Here is a 22,397-nt window from a genome sequence, read left to right on the forward strand (position 1 = left end):
TTCAACGGCTGAGCATCATTTTGAAAAAAAAAAAAAAATCAGAACCCTTACAGAATTTAGACATTAAGCTTCTTGATAAAGAGGAGAGATTACGCAGATAACTCTTAAATTATCTTTAGCCATCATGCTGACAACATCTGCAATTTTATCTGTAGACTTGATCACCATCAGAATTTTCTAGATAAGAGGAAAATATATAGTCATGTTATATCATATGAAATTAAATCCTTCTTTTCCGATCCTAGAACGAGCTGACGAAAATTCCCCATCAACGACCAGACCAATTCCACCGTGCTGATGACTTATAAGGGCATTAAGGGGCTTATTGATATGGAGGCGTTCAACAAAATCCAACTCATCCAGTTTAGATAGGATGGTGCTCGCTGGAAAAGCAGCATCCTCCTTTCTGATAGCTAAGTGTATAATAATAAAATATTCAAAACCCCACGAAAAGCATATTAAATCTGGTCATCACCTAACAAATTATGCTACATGCTAATTTTGTCCATAACAAGCAAGTCAATACATAATAGGATAACAATTAATCCCTCCTAAATTGCTTCTGGAGTATGCAACAACACCATTAGCTATTGCAAACAATAAATTTAGTATGGTCGGTAGCCCATCGGTCTCCTATACCTCGGTGCCTTCCTGCAGAAAGCATACAGCAACCATAGTTTATAAATCAACAATAAAGAGAAGAAATAGCAAAGATATATATCAACATTATAATGGTAGTACTCAGGTCAGCTATCCTGTAGTAGGTACAATACCAGGTTGGTTTTGGTTGCAGTCCCTACTTTTGTCATCTAGTTTAGTTAGATATTGTATCACTTATTTCCAGAACAATCTGGGCCCACATAAAAAAATAAACATTACCATGACAGACTACAAGTCACAACAATGTGCATCAGACCGAACATGGTACTGGACAAGACTATATGTCAAGGCCAATCACAATAATACAACAAAAGATTGTCAAATACTGTACCCATATGCGTAAGGTGCATAAAATGGTGGTGCCATGTAGGGTCCTGGTCGAAACCCCCCATAATAAGGACGCCGACCTCCTCTATGCTGTTTCATTCCAGGTACATTGGTTCTTTTAACAGATACCTGCATATTAGTCAAAATCTAAGTCAAATACAAAATCAGAAGGAAAATGTCCTGTATACTGTACTTGTTCACAGCAGTAATGACACACATGAGTCTCCACTGGCTTTTTCTTAAAATTGTCTTTCTTTACCCTTCCTCTGGCCAAAACATCCCAGCATGGTAGTACAACTATTTCAACCAGTCAGGTCAGCTCATCATATTATGTTTGACCAGAACTTACAATAGTTAAATGTATACTAAAATCCATGTGTACAAGTTAATATATAATAAAATAAATGTGTACACCCTCAAAATTAAAGTTTCCATACAAGTCACCATGAATGGGACATTGGAATTTTAGGCATATAAATAAAAGAAATATAGAGTGTGAACCTTCAGCTGGCGGCCATGCAATTCAGATTCATTCAACAAGATAGCATTTTGAACAGCTTCAACCTCATCAAACTCCACGTAAGCAAACCCCTTTGGCTGGCCACCCCTGTCAGTTAAAATGGTAACCCTATTGACAGTCCCGCAAGATTGGAAGTGCTGTTGCACTTCTTCAGGAGAGCACCCATAATCAACCTGCATATGAATCAGTAAATAAATTAGGATTCAGCAATTTAGCTTTCAGTGATAAAGAGAAGAAGATGTGTGTCTTGTGGCCTGGCTTTGCACTGGAAGTTTTTGCATTACACAGCTTGTGTTATTGAGCACTGTCCATTATTTTAATATTTCTTTTGTTTAGCTTTTCTGTTCTTCTTCTACATTTATTTAAATTAATGTAGAAAGTCGGAACCAGGCTTAATTAATCACCAAAAATCAAATCTGGCAAATATTGCCTACTAGTACAAGCAAAGTACAATAGTATAAAATACCATAGCAGTCAAGTGAACGGCCAGGTTAGCACCAGATAAAACAGCAATAGTAAAGCCCAGTTAAGATATTTTGGATATAGAAGACAGCGAAGGATAAAAGAAATTTACATTGCCGACATAGATTGAGCGAGAATCAACCTCCTCTTTTTCAGCTTGTGTTGCGTCTGCAGCAGCATTTGCAGGATCTGTTGTAAATACCAAATAAATTAATCAAGCTATAAAGAATAATAAGTTTTGAAGCAAGCTTGATAAAGTGATAATATATAATATCAAGGGAGGTTCGCTTGACAGTAATCCAAATCGTTGGATCAAATTCTATATTACAGCACAGATCATAACTGAAAATTGCAACAAATACGTTGTCGCGTGAAGCTTTTTGGATTTTGTTCTATCTTCATCTCTCCGATGTTTCACAGCTCTACTCTCTTTCCAACCTTATTCTTTCTCTCAATAACAATTGCCTGGGTAAACATCCATTTTTTAACCTCTTACCTCTAGTAACTCCTCCGAACTAGACTTGCTTCCAACCAAGTTTTGCTCCTCCCGAAAGGCCTTCTTCATTTCATGATTCTCTCCCTTATCACTGAAGTGAAACTCCATATGGGTACTCCCTCCTATCTTTCAAAAGACTTGGAGAAAGAAGGTGAAGACGTGAAGTCCAATGGAACCACCTCCTCCCTGAACTAGCCACTTGATCTGCACACTGGACATGTCAACCCTACCAGCCATTCTTGGCTCAAAAGTATCAAGTTCTCACCAGACTCTCTTCCTCTTTAATAGTACATTTCTTATCTTATGTTGACAAATCTTTTCAATGAAACACTCGTTTATTATGTAACAATCAAAATATGCATCAGTCCATTTAAAAACAATCTCCAACAGAACAAATATATTAGAAAGTAAAAATATCAATGATCAGATTTGCACCCAAAATTTCAATATCTGTTGCCATTACTATTGTGTTCATTTATAATCCCGGTAGCAACCAAATGTTTATAATTAATAGTTCAGTATATAATATGATATAGTTAAAAAGGCAAATATTTCTTTAAATGTAATTATTTTTTATTATCACTATAATGTTTACTTTTGAATTTTTTTAGACTTTTGGGCTCAATTGGCAAGTAAATGATTTCTAATATTTCTTCTCTTAGTTAGGAAAAAACATTGGAATGTGCCACGTTTGAGGAATCGTTTCAGTATGTTTTTAATGAACAACAATTTGCACATGAATAATTATCTTGGTTCTTCAATATGTATTACGCATAGTTCAATTGGTCGTTGCAAGGAATTGTTTTTGCATATAATTTTATTGTTTTTGTTATGATTAGAATCTCTTTTGTGACATATTTCTCCTTCCAGGATTCACCAATCTATAGACAGATTTATACCACGAAGCAGATGAGGGGTTTCTCTAGCAGCAATCGTCCAGCGCTCTCTCATCTAAAAGGTAAAAGTTGATTTCTGATTTATGAACCATACTCAACTAATTAGGGAGAAATTAACTTAATTTTGTGAAAGACAAGATCAGCAAATGAAAAGGTATTGTATGTTATTTAACTTTATGGCATACCTTATCCTATTTAGTATAATACTAAACCCTTACATCTCTCTCCATCCACAACTGACTTCATAGTTTATACTTTTTAAAATCTTGCTTTACTAAGCTTGTTCTGGAAAAGCAGCCATAACAAAAGAAAACTCTTATGTATTGGTATGTACATAATATAGTTGCTTTTGCAATTTTTTCTAGTATTCTGGTTTATTGGTCAATTAGAAAGTAAGGATGATTTCTAATTGAGGGTTCAAATGCCTCCATTTTTTGTGTCTCCATCATGCCTCCACTTTTAATTTTCTAATAACAAAAATTCTAAAATTTAAATGTCAAAATAAACAGTTAGATATTATCTATATTATTTTCTGTACATGCACGTAAAAAATTATCACTTTTAATTTTGATTTTATATGAATCAATTAGTTGAAAAATCAACATCCAAAATTTGTCCACATCGGTGTATTTTTGCAAGCTCTTGATACTAATCAAAACAATATCGACGTGTCGTGATATTTCACATGTGCGGAGAGAAAATGATATAGATCATATCTAACGGTTTCATTTTGACATTTAAGTTTTAAATTTTAAGTTATTGAAGTTCTAAAAATGGAGGCATTTGAACCCCCCCCCCCCCCCCCCCCCCGCCTCTAATTAGAATTAGGATATATGACTAAAAAGAATCTCTTAAAAATTCAGATTTAAGCTAACTTCTTATAAAGAGCCATCCTTCCACAAATAAGATTATCATAATATTGTTCTTTTGCTAAAAATATGCAAGTAGAAATATTTACAGGCCCGAAAATCATATCACAATATTTGTGTGCATGATAAATTATTGTTAGCTATAGGAGATGCCGAGATGGAACTAAAAAGTGTACCGAACTGACTATTTGGTCTGTGCTAATTCAGACCCGAACTGGACCTGACTTCATACAGGTCAAAATGCAGAGATACGTCAGGCAGAAAGAAGACAGATAATTCTCCACCATCTAAAAAGAGAGTATCAGATTTTCATCTATTATTATTGGTCACTATGTTAGATAGTGGATCAACAGGATAAGGCGTTAAGAAAAGTAAACCAAGCAACAAAGTTGGAGGCTGCACATTATAGCAATTCATGAAGGTTGCCAGAAAATATCAGTTTGTTTTTGTTTATTCTCTTCACTAAAAGCACCGAAGATACTATTTAATCCAATGATTTGAATTATACAGTAGACGATTCAACAAAAGTAATGCTCAGACTAATCGTCCATCCACTTTTCCTTTGGGCTCAGGGCATGGTTGACAAGCGGGACTTTCTCTTTTTGTTTTCCTTCAGAACTGGATCTACTGCTGGAGCATCCAATTCGTCAGTTACTGGGATGTCCGAGCCAATCAATTCCCCAAATCAATTTTCTCCACAGCCCAATATTCATTCTCCTTTACATAATCAAACCAATCCACATGCTATTCAAACACCATCACCTGCACCTGCTACTTCCCCTCCAGTCAGTACATCAGTTCACTCGATGATCACTCGCACTTGTGATAACACCCACCGACCACGCACTTTTCCAGATCATGTAGCCCAGCTTAGCATATTCTGTTATTCTTATTGAACTATTATTCCTGTACCATCTTTATCAACTCCTTCCCAAAACTCTTATCTTACTTACTACTGTAAAACTCACCTAACTTCTTGCTTCTTTTTCCTTGTGCAGTTTAACATCACATGGCGTTGGTGGGCAGAGGAGAGGAGGTAGGCGTGGCACAAATGACAGTAAAATATTTAAAAGATAATATTTTAGTTAGGGTGGAGGTCTAGCACTTATAATTAGGTGACAGGGTTGTGAGCTCAGTAATATATGAGACAACTGACAAGTACCCCCATGCTTCATTTTGTAGAAATATATATGTTAATTGGTAATTTTACTGTTGCGATAATGGCATATTCTAAGTCTGTTAACAATATAACAAATTCAGTAGGCCACAGCAGCGCACAAAAAGCTATCTAGTGTACTGTGTACATAATTCTTTCTAAAAATAAACAATACAGGAAAATAATATAGAGCGAATGACCAGATAAGGAAAAAAAAGTAGCAGAAGCAATGTCAAACAAACTGTATGATATACAAAGAGTGGTGAATTTGACCAGGAAAAACACAAAAATATTCATATTGCTAACTCGATGATACACAAGACTTAAAGAGTTAAGGCGTTATTAATATCAAAGCAGTTCGTCCAACACACCCGATAGCATCCATCTGCTCGTAAAATACAAATAATCACAAATCTACCACTTAATGGAGAGAGCAAGTACCTGATGTGGCAGATGATCCCATTTCTTTCTCAACCTTGGCTTGCATCTCACGTAAAGCTCCTGCTTCTTCCTCCATCTCCTTTAATCGTTTCTTCATGTCTTCGATTTCCTACTTGTAGAAAAGAAAGAAATCAGAGACTACCTAGACTAAAAAAATTCAGCTTTTCTTCAATATGTTCCCATTTTCACCACAGTTTAAAACAATTATCTTCTTTGCTTGACAATTTGCAAAAATAGAAGCTGTTTCTCCTCATCTCCACTTATGACTTCAAAATTTCGCTCTCCCAATTCCCTCTTCTAATAGACTCGGGTTGGACAGGTTACTATGTTCCAATTTCAGAGTACAGACTATAATTCCGAATTCGATAGAAACAAACTGAAGAAAGCAAACAAAAAACCATGAAAGAGACCTCTGGGTGGGAAGAAGAGTCGGCGGCGGTGTCGGGGATGTGGTCGTCAGCGTAGTCAGGCTCCATCTCCTCGCCTTCGTAGGTCGGATTGGGGTCCATGGAAATCGTGGCGCCGACAATCGCCTCTTTCGTTTTTGAGTTTGGTTTTGGGGAATTTGAGATATGCCCGTTTTCTTTCTTTTAGTTTATCGTTTTGTACAGACACAAGGGTTATGGAAAAGCGCGCTGTGGCCTGGGGATGGGGCCCAGTGGCAGTCTGTATTCTTTGGGAAAATTTCACCTACACCCCTCAAAAAAACTCCAATACACATTTCTTCTCTAAAATTCATAATATCATATTTACCCATCTGAATTTCAAAAACTCATAAATATACTCAATTTATTGACTTTTTTTTATTAAAATTCATTTAGAATTTATAAAATATACATTTTTTTCTTTATTAGAAAAATAAAAAATATGTAACATATTTAAGAGAAATATTTAGTCTTTTAATTTGTAGATTTTGAGCGCAAATTGTTCATTTTTTAAATTGTGACCAAGGTTCTAAATAGCGCACTATAGTGGCGCTATAGTGTTCTATAGCGGTGCTATATGGGCACAGCGCTGTTTTTTTAGCCATTCCGTTATGACACGATAAATGCTATTTAAACCTTTGATTGTGACACAAGCACAGGTAGAGAAATGAATCATTTATTCTCAAAGATAGATCAGTTAGAAAAAAAAAATTCTTACATAATATACATTTTTTTAATTAAGGATAAAATTTATATTTTAAAAATTTTAAATGAGATTTAATATAAAAGTTAATAAATTTGAGCGTTATTAAAATTTAGAAGGGTAATAAATATGATATTATAAATCTTAGAGGAAGAAATATGTAGGTATGAGAAGTACATATGAAATTTCTCTCTTCTTTTACCAGAGTAGAGACGGGTCCGGATCCCCTAAAGTAACTCAATCTTTGGGTTTTGAATCGGGACCGTCCGATTCAAATCCGTCGCTCAAGATTGTTTCGCGATTCGAATTTATCTCTTGAGATGTGTGCGCTCCACTTCGGATAGATTATCTCGGATTCGAATCGGACGGTCCCGATTTAAAACCCAATCTTTAGATTACTTTCACTGGATCTGAACTCGGTAGAGACGGAGAGTGAAAAGGTACGTTACAGGTAGAGGGGGATTCGGTTTTGTTTAGAATGTTAATTTAAATTAATTAGATTATGATATTTTTAATTTGTATCTTTTTAGTCAATTTCAAAAAATACGAAGATTTAATTAAATTTTAATATATATAATTAAAAAATTTAAAATCATAAGATGACTTAGCACTTCTAGCATACACGTAATCCATCTCTGTATGCAAAGAACATTAAGTCAGGCTGATTTGTAAAAGGATGTGTCGCTTCACACTATGATGTTAAATCATTTCAGAAAACCATTTTTCATAATGCCTTCTTCAGTTCTCTACAGTTGACATGTGTCTTCCCGATTACTATGTTGGCTTAGATCATTTCCTGATTTGCTGCCTTTGATCTACGTCCGAGATATTAAACATCAAAAATCTTGAAAATATATACGGAATATGCAACGGGCTTATAATATGAACATACGAGGCAGAGATGGATTCAGAATTTTCATCGAGGAAGACAAAAAATTATCGAATCGGATTTAAACTTATTAACTAATTAAGTACTCGATAAAAAAATAATACTTTGACTTATACTTTTCAACACTCGGACTTATAATTTTTTATACTCTAACTTATAATTCTAATTACCAATCGTAATTCAAAAAAATTATTTTATTTTTACCACTAAATTTAATCCGAATAAAAATCAAACATCTAGATACAGCGCGCTTTTTTTTATTTTTTTTTGGGATATTCTACGGTCCTAAAGGTTGTGCTTTTTAGCTACTATTATTTGAAATAGTTGGTTCTTTAAATCCATCACTGTTGTGAAAAGGTTGTAAAATTACAAAAGAATCCAATGGTATAATTAACTGTTTTTAAAGAACCGTTATAGTAAATTCCTCCGTGGCTCCGTCTCTGCGTAAACTACAACTCATGCATTTCTCTCCCCGCATTACAATACTGAATATCCTTTCACCAAGAATAATATACACGCACCGCAACAATTTACAACCTTTTACTTTGAATTGGACCAATGATCCACGTGTTCATTCGTAACCTTCAACTTCAAGCGTTCTGACGTCAACACACGATCCACCTCTTTTGTTTTCTATTGCCGCCGCTCTTCTTAAACTGAACCCTAATTTATCTTTTTTGGGGTACACAAACCCCGTAGTTTCAGCCGAATTTTTTATTAATAGAAAAAAATATATATATAAAAAAGGATGAATTTTCCTGTCCAACTGACGATACCAATTATCCCGTCCAGCTTTCTTTAATTTATCTGACCAGATTAGTTGCTAATTTTGCTTAGCAAAAAAAAAAAAAAAAAAAATTTTTGGACGGGATAAATTATCCTGTCTGGTACTGTAGCATTTTTTTAAATTTTTTTTTCATTATCTAAGATGAAATTAGAAACCAAAAACCAAAAACCAAAAAAAGAAAGCTACATTACCAGACGGGATAATCTATCATGTCCAAAATTTTTTTTTTTTCTACTAAACAAAATTAGTGGAGCACTAATCTGGACGGGATAGTTTATCCCGTCCAGAACACTATAGCTGGGCAGGACAAACCATTCCGATCTACCTATATATCGATAAAACCCAAAAACCATCCCCTTTTTTGATATTTTATTTATTTATTTTCTATTAATAAAAAAATTCGGTACTTTCAGATGCGAGCATGTGACCTTCGTTTTTACGTTTTTTTCTTTATATTTTTTTTTGAAGTTATTTATTTACCTCATTCTTCATATTATACATCTTACAATTTAAATAATGATTTAAATTAATTTATCTGAAAAGTAAAATGTTACAAAATAATTTTTTTATATATTATAGTTCATAAAATAAGTGTGGAGCATGTTAATCCATCTAAATAATACAATAATTTATTTCAAATTAATTCAGATTTTATTTTTTGTTTGACAGTTTAATTGTGAAATAAAAAGTTTACTCGACATCAATCAGCGGAAAAAATTAATAATTTGTTTGCATATTTTCCACCGATAACCACAAGTGGATCAAAATGTTCAAATATTACCTAACTCCTATAATTTCAAATACATAGTAACATACCGTGGATCGCATTTCTAAAATCAGGCTCTTGTGACTCTTGTGGCTCGGTTTATTCTGACACGAGGGGGTTCGAGCTTTGTCTAGTTCTGCTCGTTGACAGTCCTAAACTATAGTACTTTACAAAGTGCATATCGATATGTACTATAAATCTATATTTTCATTTTATAATTCAAACAGTTAATTTGAACTATTCTGCATGATATCTATATAAAAATATACTAAAATACCAAATTTTTAAATTTTTAGATTTTTTTAGGTAAGTATAGTTCATAATTTTTAGATCAAGTAATTCTCTACTTATCAGAAAGTTACTAACAAAACTATTTAGATAGTTCATAATTTTGGAAAACATGATTTTATATTTAGAAATTTTCTACGTACTTTGTGGCCAACTACAAAGTTCTCCAAAAAAATCCTCAAAATTTTGAGAAATTCTAACGCCAGTGAAGATTTGCTAGAAGACTACCTCTCCGCTCGCGAGCTATCAGTTATCCCACCGCTGAGGCTGCAACAACGCAAATACTTTTTATTTAAAATTTTCTTTAAACTTCCTATGTTGACAAATTCAGAATCACTACATGCCAATATGCCATAAGTTAATAATTTATTGTCTGTCTATTCTTGAGAAAAATAATAATTTGAAAAATAACAAGGCGTGGCCCCGGCTCTCGAAAAATAATAATTTGACTTCAAGTTTTATATTGTCTGTCGACATTTTTGCCACGGGACGTGGCCCCGCTTCTCGGAGGAGGGTACGGGACTGCGGGGTCACAATAACAACGAAACCCAAAGGAATAACAGGAACATGTTATTCTGATCCCAATCGTTTATTTTCATTGAGATCCGTGCATGAAAAACTTTCTTCTTTAAGATTCACACAGAAAAATTTAAATGGTTGAGATCAGACTAACATGTTCCTTTTGTTCCTTTGGAATAACAGCAGATTCATTTCCTCCAATTGATGGAATGGCAACATCCGAATTATGATTGATAATTTAAAGTCAAGTCAATGGTTACGATATGGATAGTGTGGAAGCATTTTTATAGAATACTCACTAAGGGCCTGTTCGGCCGACAAATGAGAATGAATTTGGGCACGGGAATTGAACTAAAAAACACTATTCCTGTGGAAAAAAAAATTCAGTTGAACTAATTTTTTTTTTCCACGTGAACAATGATTCGTCCGAACAGGCCCTAAGAATGACCTTATCCATACTCTACCCTTATCCATTAAAAATTGACTTTACTCTACCCTACTCTTATCGGGTAACGAAACGGTAGCGAGTAAATAACAAATAATACTAGTATAATAATTATTTTATTACATTTAACAAATAGAATATCAAAACTCATTTATTATGCACAAATGCAATGACATTACTAATAATAAATAAAAATAAAAATAAATGCGCAATCAATTTCAACTAAATTTTATTTTTTTATAAAACAAGAATATATTTTCCGACAAATTCAATTATTTAATTAAAGAACAAGATATGCAAATAAAAGTAATACATTTAATATTTTTCTTATAACAAAAACAATACACAAATAACAAAAATACTCATTAATTATCATATTATTATTATATTTTATATAATTATCCTATAGGGTAATGGGTACGAAATAGCTTTTACCCGTACCCGTACCTGTTTAACTAACAAAAAAAATTCTTACCCATACCCATAGTTAACGAACAAAAAAATTTATCCATACTGTCTTATCGAATAAGGCATGGATCGGGTAAATGGCTAAAAGGGTATCATTGACACCCCTAAGTTGATTTCTTAGTTGCATGGAATATTATTCTCTGAGCCCGTGCAAATGACAAGTATCTTGAGAAATTATAATTTCTCAATCAAGAAACCATTTAATAAAACATAGAACCAATATTTTCCCCAATTAATAAATAGAAAAGGCAGTATACATTTTCTACTAATGACATTCTCCGGTTACATTAACAATGGAAACTGAATATGCCTCTGGATCCACGTGGGATAAAAAAAAAATAACACTGAATACTCCGATACAGGTACAACAGTACTCAATGAAGCTCTGTAACTTTCTAACATCTCGTACAAATGATATTTTTCGAACCCAGAAGTCCATATCCCTCAACAATGTGGCATTTGACGTAAACAGCATTCTTGACTTGAGAGAGAACATTACATCGGGACTAAACCATAGTCGGGCACTTTGCATCAAGGAACTCTTTCAGAGTGCGTGCTGCTTTCTGGCTTCCCATTAGTTCTGCTAGCTTTTCAACTGGCAGGAGGCCCAGCTCAGCCAAATTGTTGCAACCATCCATCAATGCTCTGTAATTTGAGTCTGTCACCCCTGGCAGTCGTCTCAAGAACTCGATTGCAGAGGTGTTGTAATTTTCAGCCCTAAGACATCATAAATCAGTTCAATTACTCATCCAAAATCATGAAAGTGCTGGTAACAAATAATTACCACGTAAGTCCCTTTCCTACTTTAAATATATGCACCGAACCTGACTAGTTTAGTACTAGACTTGCTCGCTGCCAATCTGAGGCAATCTTGGACCCCACTTAACAAGAGCTGTGACTATAACAAAAGGAGAACCCCCAAAACAAGCACCCAATTCTCCAAAGAAATAAATAAATAAATAGACCCGACTACTGTGATACTTGTGTATGCGTGCTTGCACTCGCAAGCAAGAGACCCTTTCCATGCAACTGAAGCTTATATTACCCTTGCCACCTACCTAACATCATTTTCTATGATTCCATCTTCTGAGGGCACCCCAACCCGCATAGCCTTGCTCTCGTCAGGCTCATCCTGGTTTAACTTCAAGGAAAGAAATATATCGGCAGTTGCGTGCAGGCTCCGGGACCATACTAGCCTGAGGCGTGGGAAATGCATGACCAACAATGTCAGCTTTGAAATAATGTTTGTTGGTGACACATCATCCCCAATTTCACTTGCTGACTGTAATAAACAAGAACAGGTTACTCATTTGGTAATATATGGCATACTAATTCTCAATCCAGGTCGTTTGAAATGTATCTTCCTAACATTAGTTTCATTCTTACAAAAATAAGGGGTCATATATTACCAGATTTAGCACCATTTATGTTCCTATCCACATTCACTGAACAAAGGTTTCTATTCATGTATATATACCCCCAGACGACCCTTGTTATACATGTTCCTGATGTCCAGAAGATGTATGCAATTTAAACTTGTTTGTTTTTTTCTATCTCCAGCTCTTTTGCTATCTAAAGATATATATGCCCGCATTAAGGAACTTGCATTTTATAAAATTCGCCTGTGGATTTTTTGAATGGTGCAAGAGTACCTGAAAGGAGAAGCTTTTATCCTGCGAGAACTCTATGAGAAGGACAGGAATCTTATAGTAGCGAACCATAGTCTCAATTTGGTTATAGAGACGGCCTGTTGCAAAACTTTGATAAAGATCTGAGATGCTTTTTCGCTCAACACATATCAAAGGTGAGAGAATATAATCTCCAACTTCTAACATGACAGGTATCACCTTCATGCCTTTCAAGTGGAGAACATTCGGGAGGCTGCTCATGAACTCCCTCATGTCCACTATTACCTACAAGAAAATAAAAGCATGAGATACAAAATGAAGTTAGGGCACAGCTGAAGTCACCTTAAGGCTTCACAACCAAACTAAGAGGACTGAAGACAGGTTAAAGTACTAGTTTTAAGCCAGGACAAGCAAGTGCCAATTTTCAGAAAAACCAGGAAAATATTTCATTTTCTCTACAGTTAATCATGATTAACATCCGTGGACTAATTTAACCTTTGTTAGCCACAACTATGCAACCAAACAACAAAGGAACAAATAAGTAAAAAAAAAAAATGTGCAAATAGAGCAAATTACCTGCATTTCTTTTTCCAGTGGTTTTCTGCCACCAGCCTTCCTAGTTACAGAATTCAACAGACCTGACGCTGGTTCAGTACTCTGTGTTGCTGGACCTACACACCTCCCATTCTGAGAAAAACAAAGGAACAGAACTACTAAAATTGAGGAGATACTCGAGGAAATGTTATTTGGACTTCCTACGTAACAGTATTGACAGAAGGGGTAAGAGAAACAAGAAAATAGATCAAACAATACCTGATCCACAGGTATCATCATAAGAGATTTCTGTCTGATTAAAGATTCAAATGCTCTGTTTTCCCTATGAATACTTGCCTCAAACTTTTGTGCCTCAGCTGAATCCTCATAAAAAAGAAAATAGGTCTTCAGTTTCCTTTTAGGATTCTCAGCCTTGTAAATTTCAATCTCTCTGACAAAAGTCATGTCAGGATGGTAAACTATCACCACAGCAGGCTTCCACTTTTCTAATATATGCTGATCGCTGTCTAATGCATAGAACTGTATTGGAGGCAGTGGCTTGACATCAGCTGAACCTCCTACAGTAGACTTACGAGATTCCCCCTGGGCTTCTTCAGTTTGCACAGCACTACTAGCCAAACCACCTGTGCTGAAATTATGATTTTTCCCCTCGGGTTCTTCAATTTGCACTACACTACTCTGAGGCTTGCTATCTGATACTAGATTTTTCTTAGATTTTCCTTTACCTCGGCCTTTCTTGGGTTTCGAACTTTCTGCGGGCTCGACTTCTATTTCCTCTCGTCTTGTTGTTGATTTTGAAATCTCTGATGCAGCAGCTAATAGGGCTTTGTTTTCTAGTAAACTAATTGCCGTAGGTTCTGCGCTTTCATTGGATACTTTAGTTGTGACAAGTCCTCCATCTACTAAACCAAATCCTTTTGGCTTTGGCTCCTTGGGTTTTTTCTTGCCTCGTTTGGATAAACTGTGCAATTCAATCTTGCCTAACAAGTATTTCTCCCATTCTCCTCGCATGGCCTATTATAAGTAAGATTAAAAGGAGATTCTACAGCAATGATAAATTTTAAAACAAAATGCATATGCAATTCACTACATGTTTAGCACATCCACCTTGACCAAATAAAAAAAAAAAACAAAGCGGCAGGTGAATGAAGCGCAGACTGATGTATCCCAAAATGGCCTCATTCAGCAGCCAAAACTCGGAACAGGAGACACCATCAGTCCGGTAATGTACTAGTAGCATACCATACATACAGATCATGTCAAGTAGTACATATCAGTGCAGTTAAAAGCGAGCACTTGATGAACTTCAGCGTAGTGGCAAGGCAATTTCACATAGAGCGCTTTTGTTTTCATGGGATGAGCGCAATTCAGAGAACGAGCACCTTTATGCGCCTTTTGCGGTTAAGAGGCAGATGAAAAAAGTGCAAAAGTGTGCACTTGGATCATAAAAGAGTGATATTATTCATTAATTAGTCAAACAACAAAGTTTTTTTTCTGGCCCACTAACGTTGTTGCACATTTTTTTTTTTGTTTTTTTTTAACTTTGCTACCTTTGCTTTATAATTGAGCTTTACTTTTGTACAACATACTGTCTGATTTATCTAAAATCATTCCCAACAAAGACCCGTCATATAAGTTGGACATTGTAAACACTCATCCTCTTTCTCATCAAAAATAGAATTCCATTTGAACATAGTGATAAACAAACCTTATTTACGTTTAATATATTTTTCGAGATTTTCTATAACATTACATGTGAACAATGAGAACATAAAAAACATTATAGTAACATTAAGCAGTAATATTAAATATTCAATTCAGTATCGATTTAATATTTGAAAGAGAAGTGGTTTCCGCATTTACAAACAAAGGTGTCAGTAACAAGTTTAAGTAATTCATTTTGTTAATAATAATAATAATAACAGGTCATTTAATAACTATTATTATTTGCTACTACTAGTACTACTATTGATATTATTAGATTATGGAATTATCATGCAAAATGTTACAAATCTTAATTATGCGCCTCTTATTATTCAGGCGGTACTCGGTTGGGTTTCATTTCTAGCCTACTCCAACTTGTTTGGGACTAAAGGCTTGGTTGTTGTTGTTGTTGTATTATTCAGGTGTGTGCTTTTTTTTTGCGCCTTGTGCCTCAGGCAATTGGAGTCATTTGCGCTTTAATTGCGCCTTTTGCCTTTGACTGCATTGGTACATATCACCATGTTGGTAACCGAAGTGGTAGGTAAATTTCTTATACAGACCAAAGATTGAAGATTATAAAGTACAAACGAGTACTGGCAGGCATGGCTAAAGATTTAATATTACACCTGCTGTGGACCTTTAAGAATGCAATCCTCTAGTTGCAAGCAAGAGCGTTCATCCTTACAAGCAACCAAAACTATGTCAGTGCTATCAGCATACTCTCCAGACATGGTTTGTTCCGTTACTTGGATTCCCTTCATCCTCTCTTCTTCTATCTCTTCTAACAACTCCTGCATTAATCACAAACTCACTGACATCATTGTGAAAGTTATTCTTCATTTTTTTTCTTATGTCAGCAGAAGAAAATTTGCATTGACATCTATGCTGGAGAAAAATAACCTGATTGAACAAAGTAAAGAGCTCAAACTCACTAACTCACACGCAACACTTTCCATTTAGGTGCTTCTTCCAATACTTCCTCCAAGACTATGCCACCGCCAACTTCCTTGCTAGATGAAGAAGCTTCATTATCTTCCAAAAAGATTGAAATGAATACGCATCTATCAGAGATAATGTTTAACAGGGTAGACAAATGGAAACCTATATCAGCTCAAATAAAGACCCATTAAAGTACCATCCAGACCTGAAATGTAAGACAGATTGCAATGAAACCAACATATATCCAAATTTATGCTCGACTTGATAACAGTTACACAGAAAGCAACCCACAAAAACACAAATATGGCCAAACTGGTAGTATGCTGGTGCACCAAGAATCTCAAGCAAAATGCTACCAGTACCAGGCATCACCAACGAAGTGGTAAAACCTAGTACGTAATCATTGTAATCATTCTCTTAAGGTATTTTGATCTTTTGTATAAAATACAGGTCATGGATAAAGTTGTTCACCAATCTCTTTCATTTTCTTGTTATCGCCTGCCACTCTCCTTTTCTTGGTTGGGATGGCCTTATCTAGACTAATTCTGGAACCATCTGCTCTCACAACTTGATATACGCGCCTCTTCGCTAGTTCAAAAATCTTGTGACTTGAGTCGGCAAAAATCCACATGGACCTAACCCCTTCAGACACCCTCAAGGTATCCAAATACTTTAAGTATGTTACCGCATCATACCTAATAAATAAAAGTTTTAAAAATTTGCATGGACTCAAAAGATTATATCAACAGATGTTATAAGGATCCCAACTTTTCCATCAAGATAAGTCCGAGCTTGACTTATCCACTCTTTTATCTCATGCTAAATAAATTCTAGATGAAGAGAAAGTCAGTTTACCCTTCTATTTCTTTTTTTACCAGTTAGATGAAAAAAAGAAAGAATATACAACTACAATAATCTCTGTTTTTGTCACTGTACTTGCGGGGTTTACCAGGTATACGAGTTTGTCCTAAATGCAGGTGCAAGCGCAGATCGAGGTTTACTGGTTTTACCTCTTCTTTTGTTGGCTTGCATGGTCTTTAACTGAGGTCATATGTGTGGATCAGGACCTTCAAGTTTCAACCTTAAAAACCAATATCTGGTCAAATAAAATCTAGGCTCAGTGTATTACTGTAATTGTCAGGCAAATATAGAAAAAAAACGGCAGCTAAAGTTCCCTCAAATCAATCAAAATTGCAGTCCTTACGAAACTCTAACCTGACTAGATAATCAAGCAATTTCCTTAGAGTTCTAAGATCGCTAACAAGCTGCTTCGTCTTCTTCCCGATGGTATGCCAGATAGGATCCAGCTGCTGTCTGACAATCTCATCAAATGACTTAAACAGCCCCTTCTCCACCGTCAAATCTTCCACATCAACCTTGTTTGTTCGTCTTAGCTCCTTCAAGCACGCATCCATGGCCTCCAAAACTGCAGCCTGTATACCCTTCATGGCTGGGCTCATAGGAACTCTAATATCCACCACCTGTAATAACCGGAAAAAATGTTAGAAGCCTGTTCACAATTGTGAACATCAGGAGGGGAACATGCACAAAATGTTACCAAAGTACCACAGGTTGAATACCGAAGAATAAATACTTTAGATAACACCAAAAACAAAAAAAAATCATGAATTTCTTTGCGCTTTCAGTATGTCTTTTTTTCAACCCTTATAGAATGTCAAAACTTCAGGTGTTATAAGGTAGTAAGAGGGGGTGTTACCCTGTGATACCGTTATTTGTTTTTTTTATTTCGACTGGTAGATTGCCTTGTGAGCCATTGTGGGTCAAAAATACTATGATGCTACATATTTTGCTTGAGTTAGCCTTATATACTACTGATCTGATCGAAACCATAACACGATGTGATCCCCAAGGTTTAGGGAATCTTCTGAATTTTATTCTGTTTGTGTTGTAAAATTTCTGCTCTTTGGAAAAGGAACCAGTGGCTGCTCAACAAAGAAAATCCCAACTTAATTTTTTGTGCTTTCTTTGACCTATTTTTTTTTTTTTTTTGCTAACTCCTTGATTACTAGCTTATTTAGTTATTGAGGCTAATTGAAAGCTTAATTGACGGCCTAAAATCAAGACAAATATCAGATATTTCATAAAGTTACACAAATGTTCACACTTAAAATTACTAATTTTAAGCACTTCCTACTCTAAACTGCATGAGCATGAGTTTCATTTGTACCTCTGGTGGATCCTTCTCCAAGTCACTAGAGACCAGCACATGAAATCTCGGCCACAAATGCAACCTCCTCACATACAAACACTTCATGAGCCTTTCAGCCTTGGCGAATCCAGACACCATGGCATGTGGACAATCCGAGAATGCAAATATCGGGATCAAGTGATTATGCGGAGATGACAGTCTTAGTAACCTTGCAATAAACGACTCCGTGGAGGTGTCGGAGAGGCGGTGCACATTGAAAATAAAGAGAGCTGAAATAGAGGCGGGCGGACAGCGGGAGGTGAGCAGATCGGCGATGAGGATGCGAGGCGAGAGAATAAGAGTGCGACCTGAAGTGTAGAGAGAGGCACGCTGGTGAGATGGAAGGTCGAAGGTGATGGAAAGTGGCGAAAGCTGGGAGAGGGAAGGGAGGAGGGAATCGGGGACGGAAAGTAGGAGAGGCGTGAGATTGGAAGGAAGGAGAGGAATGAGCGAGAGGAGAATGGGAGAAAGAGGGAGTCCAGAGGAGAGAACAGCCAACCCGCCATTGACGTCGTCCAGGAGGTCTGAGATTATCTGCTCCTGGAAAGACAACATTTTATTTCATTTCTGTCAGGAATCGATCAACTCCCGGCCCCGGGGTTTTTCTTTGTTTTTATGGGTGGTGTACTGGGAATCCGTATCACCGAAATTTTTATTAATAGGAAATATATTAATTAAATATCGATCTTTTGCGTTTTTTTTGAGATAAAGAGAAAACGTGATAGTTAATCACGTTCTCTGACCGTTATAGACTATCACGGTCAGGTTTAGCACTAATCACCGCACTTCTTAATTAAAAAAAAAAAATTCCTGGCCGTGATTATCAATCACAGCCAGACTCATGCCATATTAAAATGGACAAACTCAGATCTCATTCTACACGGTCAGATATTGCACTGGATTTGAATTCTGGCCGTGATTGATAATCACGGCCAGGAAATTTTTTTTTTTTTTTAAATTAAGAAGTGCGGTGATTAGTGCTAAACCTGGCTGTGATAGTCTATAACGGCCAGATGACGTGATTAACCATCACGTTTTCCCTATATCTCGAAAATACGCAAAAGCATTCTTCATTTTGAATATTTATTTAATTAATTTCCTATTAATAAAAATTTCGGATCCGTATCACCCCAGGTACCCGAGGTTCATCTCACTTGGCACGAATCTCAAAGAAGACCCCTACAGCCTCAACCCTCAACAGGCACCGGATTGAGTTTAGTTTAGCTGGGATTAATCTGGACCGTTCAATTTTTTCAATTGCACCTCAGGTACCTGGGGGGACACGGACTCGTGTACTGGTGTGATGAGATTTGTTTTGTTGTTTATTTTTTATTTATTTATATTCATTTTTCTTTTTATCCGGGTAGGACTTTGTATCGTCTGCATTAACTCAAAAGAGAATTTTTTAAGCTAATGAATCTCAATCGTCTAATTTTAAATGAAATTAATTTAATTCCTGCTTATAACTTAAAGACCTCTTTAATATTAATGCGGATTTAGTCTGCACAAATTTTAAAATAGATTCGATAGTTGAAAATTCATTAATTTAAAATGCAGAGGATACGAATTTGCCGGTCTTTTTCTTAATTGAAAATAAAAAAAATATCGCAAAAGGGGATCTTTTTGTTGGAAAATTGGAATCTAGGAAAAACTGGGTGGTTAATCCCGTCCAGCTACAGTGTCTGGACGGGATAAACCATCTCGTCCTCTTAATTTTTATTCTAATTAGCGATTTAACTTAAAAAAAATATATCTTGAATGTGATAGATTATCTTGTCTAGCACTGTAGCATTTTTTTTTTCATTTTCTTGGATGAAACAAAAAAAAAATACACATATGCTACAGTGTTGGACGGGATAATCTATCTCGTCCAAAAATTTTTTTTTCTTCTGCTTAGCGAGATTAATAGAGCACTAATCTGGACATGATGGTTTATTTCGTCCAGAAACTGTAGCTGGACGGGATAAATCATCCCATTTTTCTTAGATTTTGATTTTCCAACAAATTGATACCTGATGAGCATAAATTATATATACTTTTGCCTATGATTTCATATCAATAACTTGACCAATTTTCATGTATTTAGGTTAATTTAGTTTAATTTAGTTTATAATTATACTAAGAATTAAGTTACTGTCCAAGTCTATTTAGATTTCAGGAAATTGAGCAAATTATAGATCTTCTCGCAAACTTTCTGAAAAGTGGTAGAACACTGAAAACGGAGTTACGGATAATGAGTTATGCCCATTTGAAGTTTGACTCACAGCATAAACAGAGGCAGGACACGGACAGTGCAGACTCCACACGGGCCGCGCAGAAAGCAGACAGAGCAAATATGAAAATTCCAACTTTCGACATCTTTTTGTATTTTTGCCATATCTTGGCCATACGAACTCCGTTTTAGGCAAATAAAGGCTTGCTGGAAAGAGGACAACGAGATCTACAATTCTAAGAAGGTTATAAATCAAAATTTGTAATGTGCAAGTCGCAGGAACCTTTTTAGAAATGCATCAGCTGAAATTTATTGCCATATATCACGTGATCTTAATTGATTCACCTTCCATTCTTGGTTGCTTGCTCCCCAAGTCACAAAATAGCTATAAAGGAGAGGGAGGCAGCAGGAGGAAGGGCATCTTTCCTTTTGGGAGATCTCCTCTTTGGGGAGGCCATCTCTGAGATACCAGATACCACCATTTTTCTCCACCTTGTTTCGAGGGCTTGGAAAAGGAGGCTCGGCTTGGAGCTTGTTTTCTTGGATTTTTATCATTTCTTTCTTCTTTCTATTTGTTTTGTTTTATCTTTAATTATGTTAGTTTAGACATTTTAGTTTCTAGGGTTATGATGTAGTCGAATACTTTGTTTTATATGCAAGTTGTTTGAATCTGTGTTGATATTTGTGTTTGCTTGTTTGAGTAGTATTTTAATTGCTTAGTTGAAATTGTTTGGATTATTCTTGGTTTACTGTTAGATGAATTGCAGCATCTTTCTTGTATTTTGGCCTTGATCTTTCTCTCAACCAGACTAAGTACATGAGGTAGATTTGTGAGCCGAGAGGTGAACTTTCCATGCGTCGAGAGATGGTGGATACCTTTAGTAAACCAGACAAGTAACTTAGGTAGAATACCAATAAACGAGAGTTGAGGTTTAGAAACCTAAGAGGGCAAAAATTGCAATTCCATTACCGAGTTTATTAAGCCAACAAACGAGAGTTGAGATTTAGGAACATTAGGTACGATCAATAGAACTCTACACATAACTTTCGACACAGAAACAGACAGTTGCTGTATTAACTCGAGGGCCACGCACCCCGCGTATGAGAATACGCGGCCCATGTTAGGTACCGAGAGGCAGAGTTGAAGATGAAATCAGAAACCCTGGAAACGCCTTTTTATTTTTGAATTAAACCAAATTTATTTACTCTCTTATTTTTAATCCATGTTATTGAATTGTTTAGGAAACGTAAACACCAAAATCAACTTTTCTCCAAGTTCTAGTTTTTAAGTAATTTAGGTAAAATCTAGTTAATACTTAAACCGTCCTCTAGATTGATACATGACATACCATCGATAGAATTGTATACTTGCAGTTTGAATCACAGTGTAGTCCAGATTACAAGGTATAGCTTACTATACTGAAACTTTGTTCTATACTTTTGAGTGAACAATACCTTTTATGATATTTTGTTCATTTTATTTTCGATTAATAAAAAAATCGGTACAAATTTGGGGGTAGGGGCTCTTCTTTCTTCTTAATTTTTTCGAAAATAAATCTGTTGCGATCCAAAGAAATTGACTTATATTGCATAAATTGATAAACTAACTAGTGCAGGGAAAAATTTTCTAACCATTAATTATTGTTTAATTGATAAACTAATTAGTTTTATATTGCATAAATTTAAATACTCAACTTATATAAATTATAGAGAACATACCTAGAGGAGGGATCCAATTACACCATTTTATGGTGACATATCTTGACACCATATTTTTATATAGTCGATCCGAACCGTTCAACGTGATGTCCATATTAAAATGTGCTTGGAGACCAAATTTTACATTTTTTGGAAATTTATTACTATTTATTTAGAATTTTTTTAAATTCTTGTTTTTCAATGGTCCAAAATTGCTTGAAATCAATAATTTTGTACACATCTTAATAAATACTAATTTTTTTTCAAATAATGTAAAATTTGATCTCCAAGCACATTTTAATGTGGAGATCATGTTGAACGGTTCGGATCATCTG

General features: G+C 35.4%; 2 protein-coding genes across 3 annotated transcripts; both read right to left on the reverse strand.

Annotated features, from left to right (window-relative positions):
* Window positions 1-420: 420 nt before the first annotated feature.
* Window positions 421-6,450, reverse strand: LOC144551701 (polyadenylate-binding protein 1-like). The gene is made up of 6 exons (XM_078299774.1): window positions 6,238-6,450; window positions 5,828-5,936; window positions 2,082-2,158; window positions 1,489-1,680; window positions 992-1,116; window positions 421-651 (listed from the first exon to the last, which is right to left on the reverse strand). The coding sequence occupies exons 1-6, from the start codon at window positions 6,334-6,336 to the stop codon at window positions 606-608; spliced, it is 648 nt and encodes a 215-aa protein (XP_078155900.1). The 5' UTR covers window positions 6,337-6,450; the 3' UTR covers window positions 421-605.
* Window positions 6,451-11,286: 4,836 nt separating this feature from the next.
* UVH1 (Restriction endonuclease, type II-like superfamily protein) lies at window positions 11,287-18,742 on the reverse strand. 2 transcript variants are annotated; one of them, XR_013510855.1, is made up of 11 exons: window positions 18,132-18,742; window positions 17,159-17,424; window positions 16,415-16,638; window positions 15,945-16,036; window positions 15,631-15,795; window positions 13,559-14,314; window positions 13,322-13,432; window positions 12,770-13,030; window positions 12,176-12,399; window positions 11,463-11,834; window positions 11,287-11,427 (listed from the first exon to the last, which is right to left on the reverse strand). XR_013510855.1 is itself a non-coding variant. In XM_078299747.1 (10 exons), exons 1-10 carry the CDS (start codon window positions 18,705-18,707, stop codon window positions 11,624-11,626), a joined length of 2,886 nt encoding a protein of 961 aa, XP_078155873.1. In that variant the 5' UTR covers window positions 18,708-18,742; the 3' UTR covers window positions 11,287-11,623. The 2 variants fall into 2 exon arrangements, 1 of the variants encoding a protein (XP_078155873.1); XM_078299747.1 differs by having other exon boundaries at window positions 11,287-11,834.
* Window positions 18,743-22,397: the final 3,655 nt, after the last annotated feature.

The sequence above is a fragment of the Carex rostrata genome, chromosome 3, assembly GCF_964058835.1.
Source record: "Carex rostrata chromosome 3, lpCarRost1.2, whole genome shotgun sequence".
Classification (NCBI taxonomy): Eukaryota; Viridiplantae; Streptophyta; class Magnoliopsida; order Poales; family Cyperaceae; genus Carex; species Carex rostrata.

Excerpts from the sequence above, each read along its gene's own strand:
- LOC144551701 (XM_078299774.1), bottom strand. The coding sequence starts at position 6,336 with ATGGACCCCAATCCGACCTACGAAGGCGAGGAGATGGAGCCTGACTAC. Across the intron at positions 2,159-5,827 it reads GGGATCATCTGCCACATCAG|ATCCTGCAAATGCTGCTGCA; the intron begins GTACTTGCTCTC and ends TATTTACAACAG. Across the intron at positions 1,681-2,081 it reads GCTCAATCTATGTCGGCAAT|GTTGATTATGGGTGCTCTCC; the intron begins GTAAATTTCTTT and ends ATTCATATGCAG.
- UVH1 (XM_078299747.1), bottom strand. The coding sequence starts at position 18,707 with ATGTTGTCTTTCCAGGAGCAGATAATCTCAGACCTCCTGGACGACGTC. Across the intron at positions 16,639-17,158 it reads TTGCTTGATTATCTAGTCAG|GTATGATGCGGTAACATACT; the intron begins GTTAGAGTTTCG and ends TTTATTTATTAG. Across the intron at positions 16,037-16,414 it reads CAAGAAAATGAAAGAGATTG|ATAATGAAGCTTCTTCATCT; the intron begins GTGAACAACTTT and ends TCTTTTTGGAAG.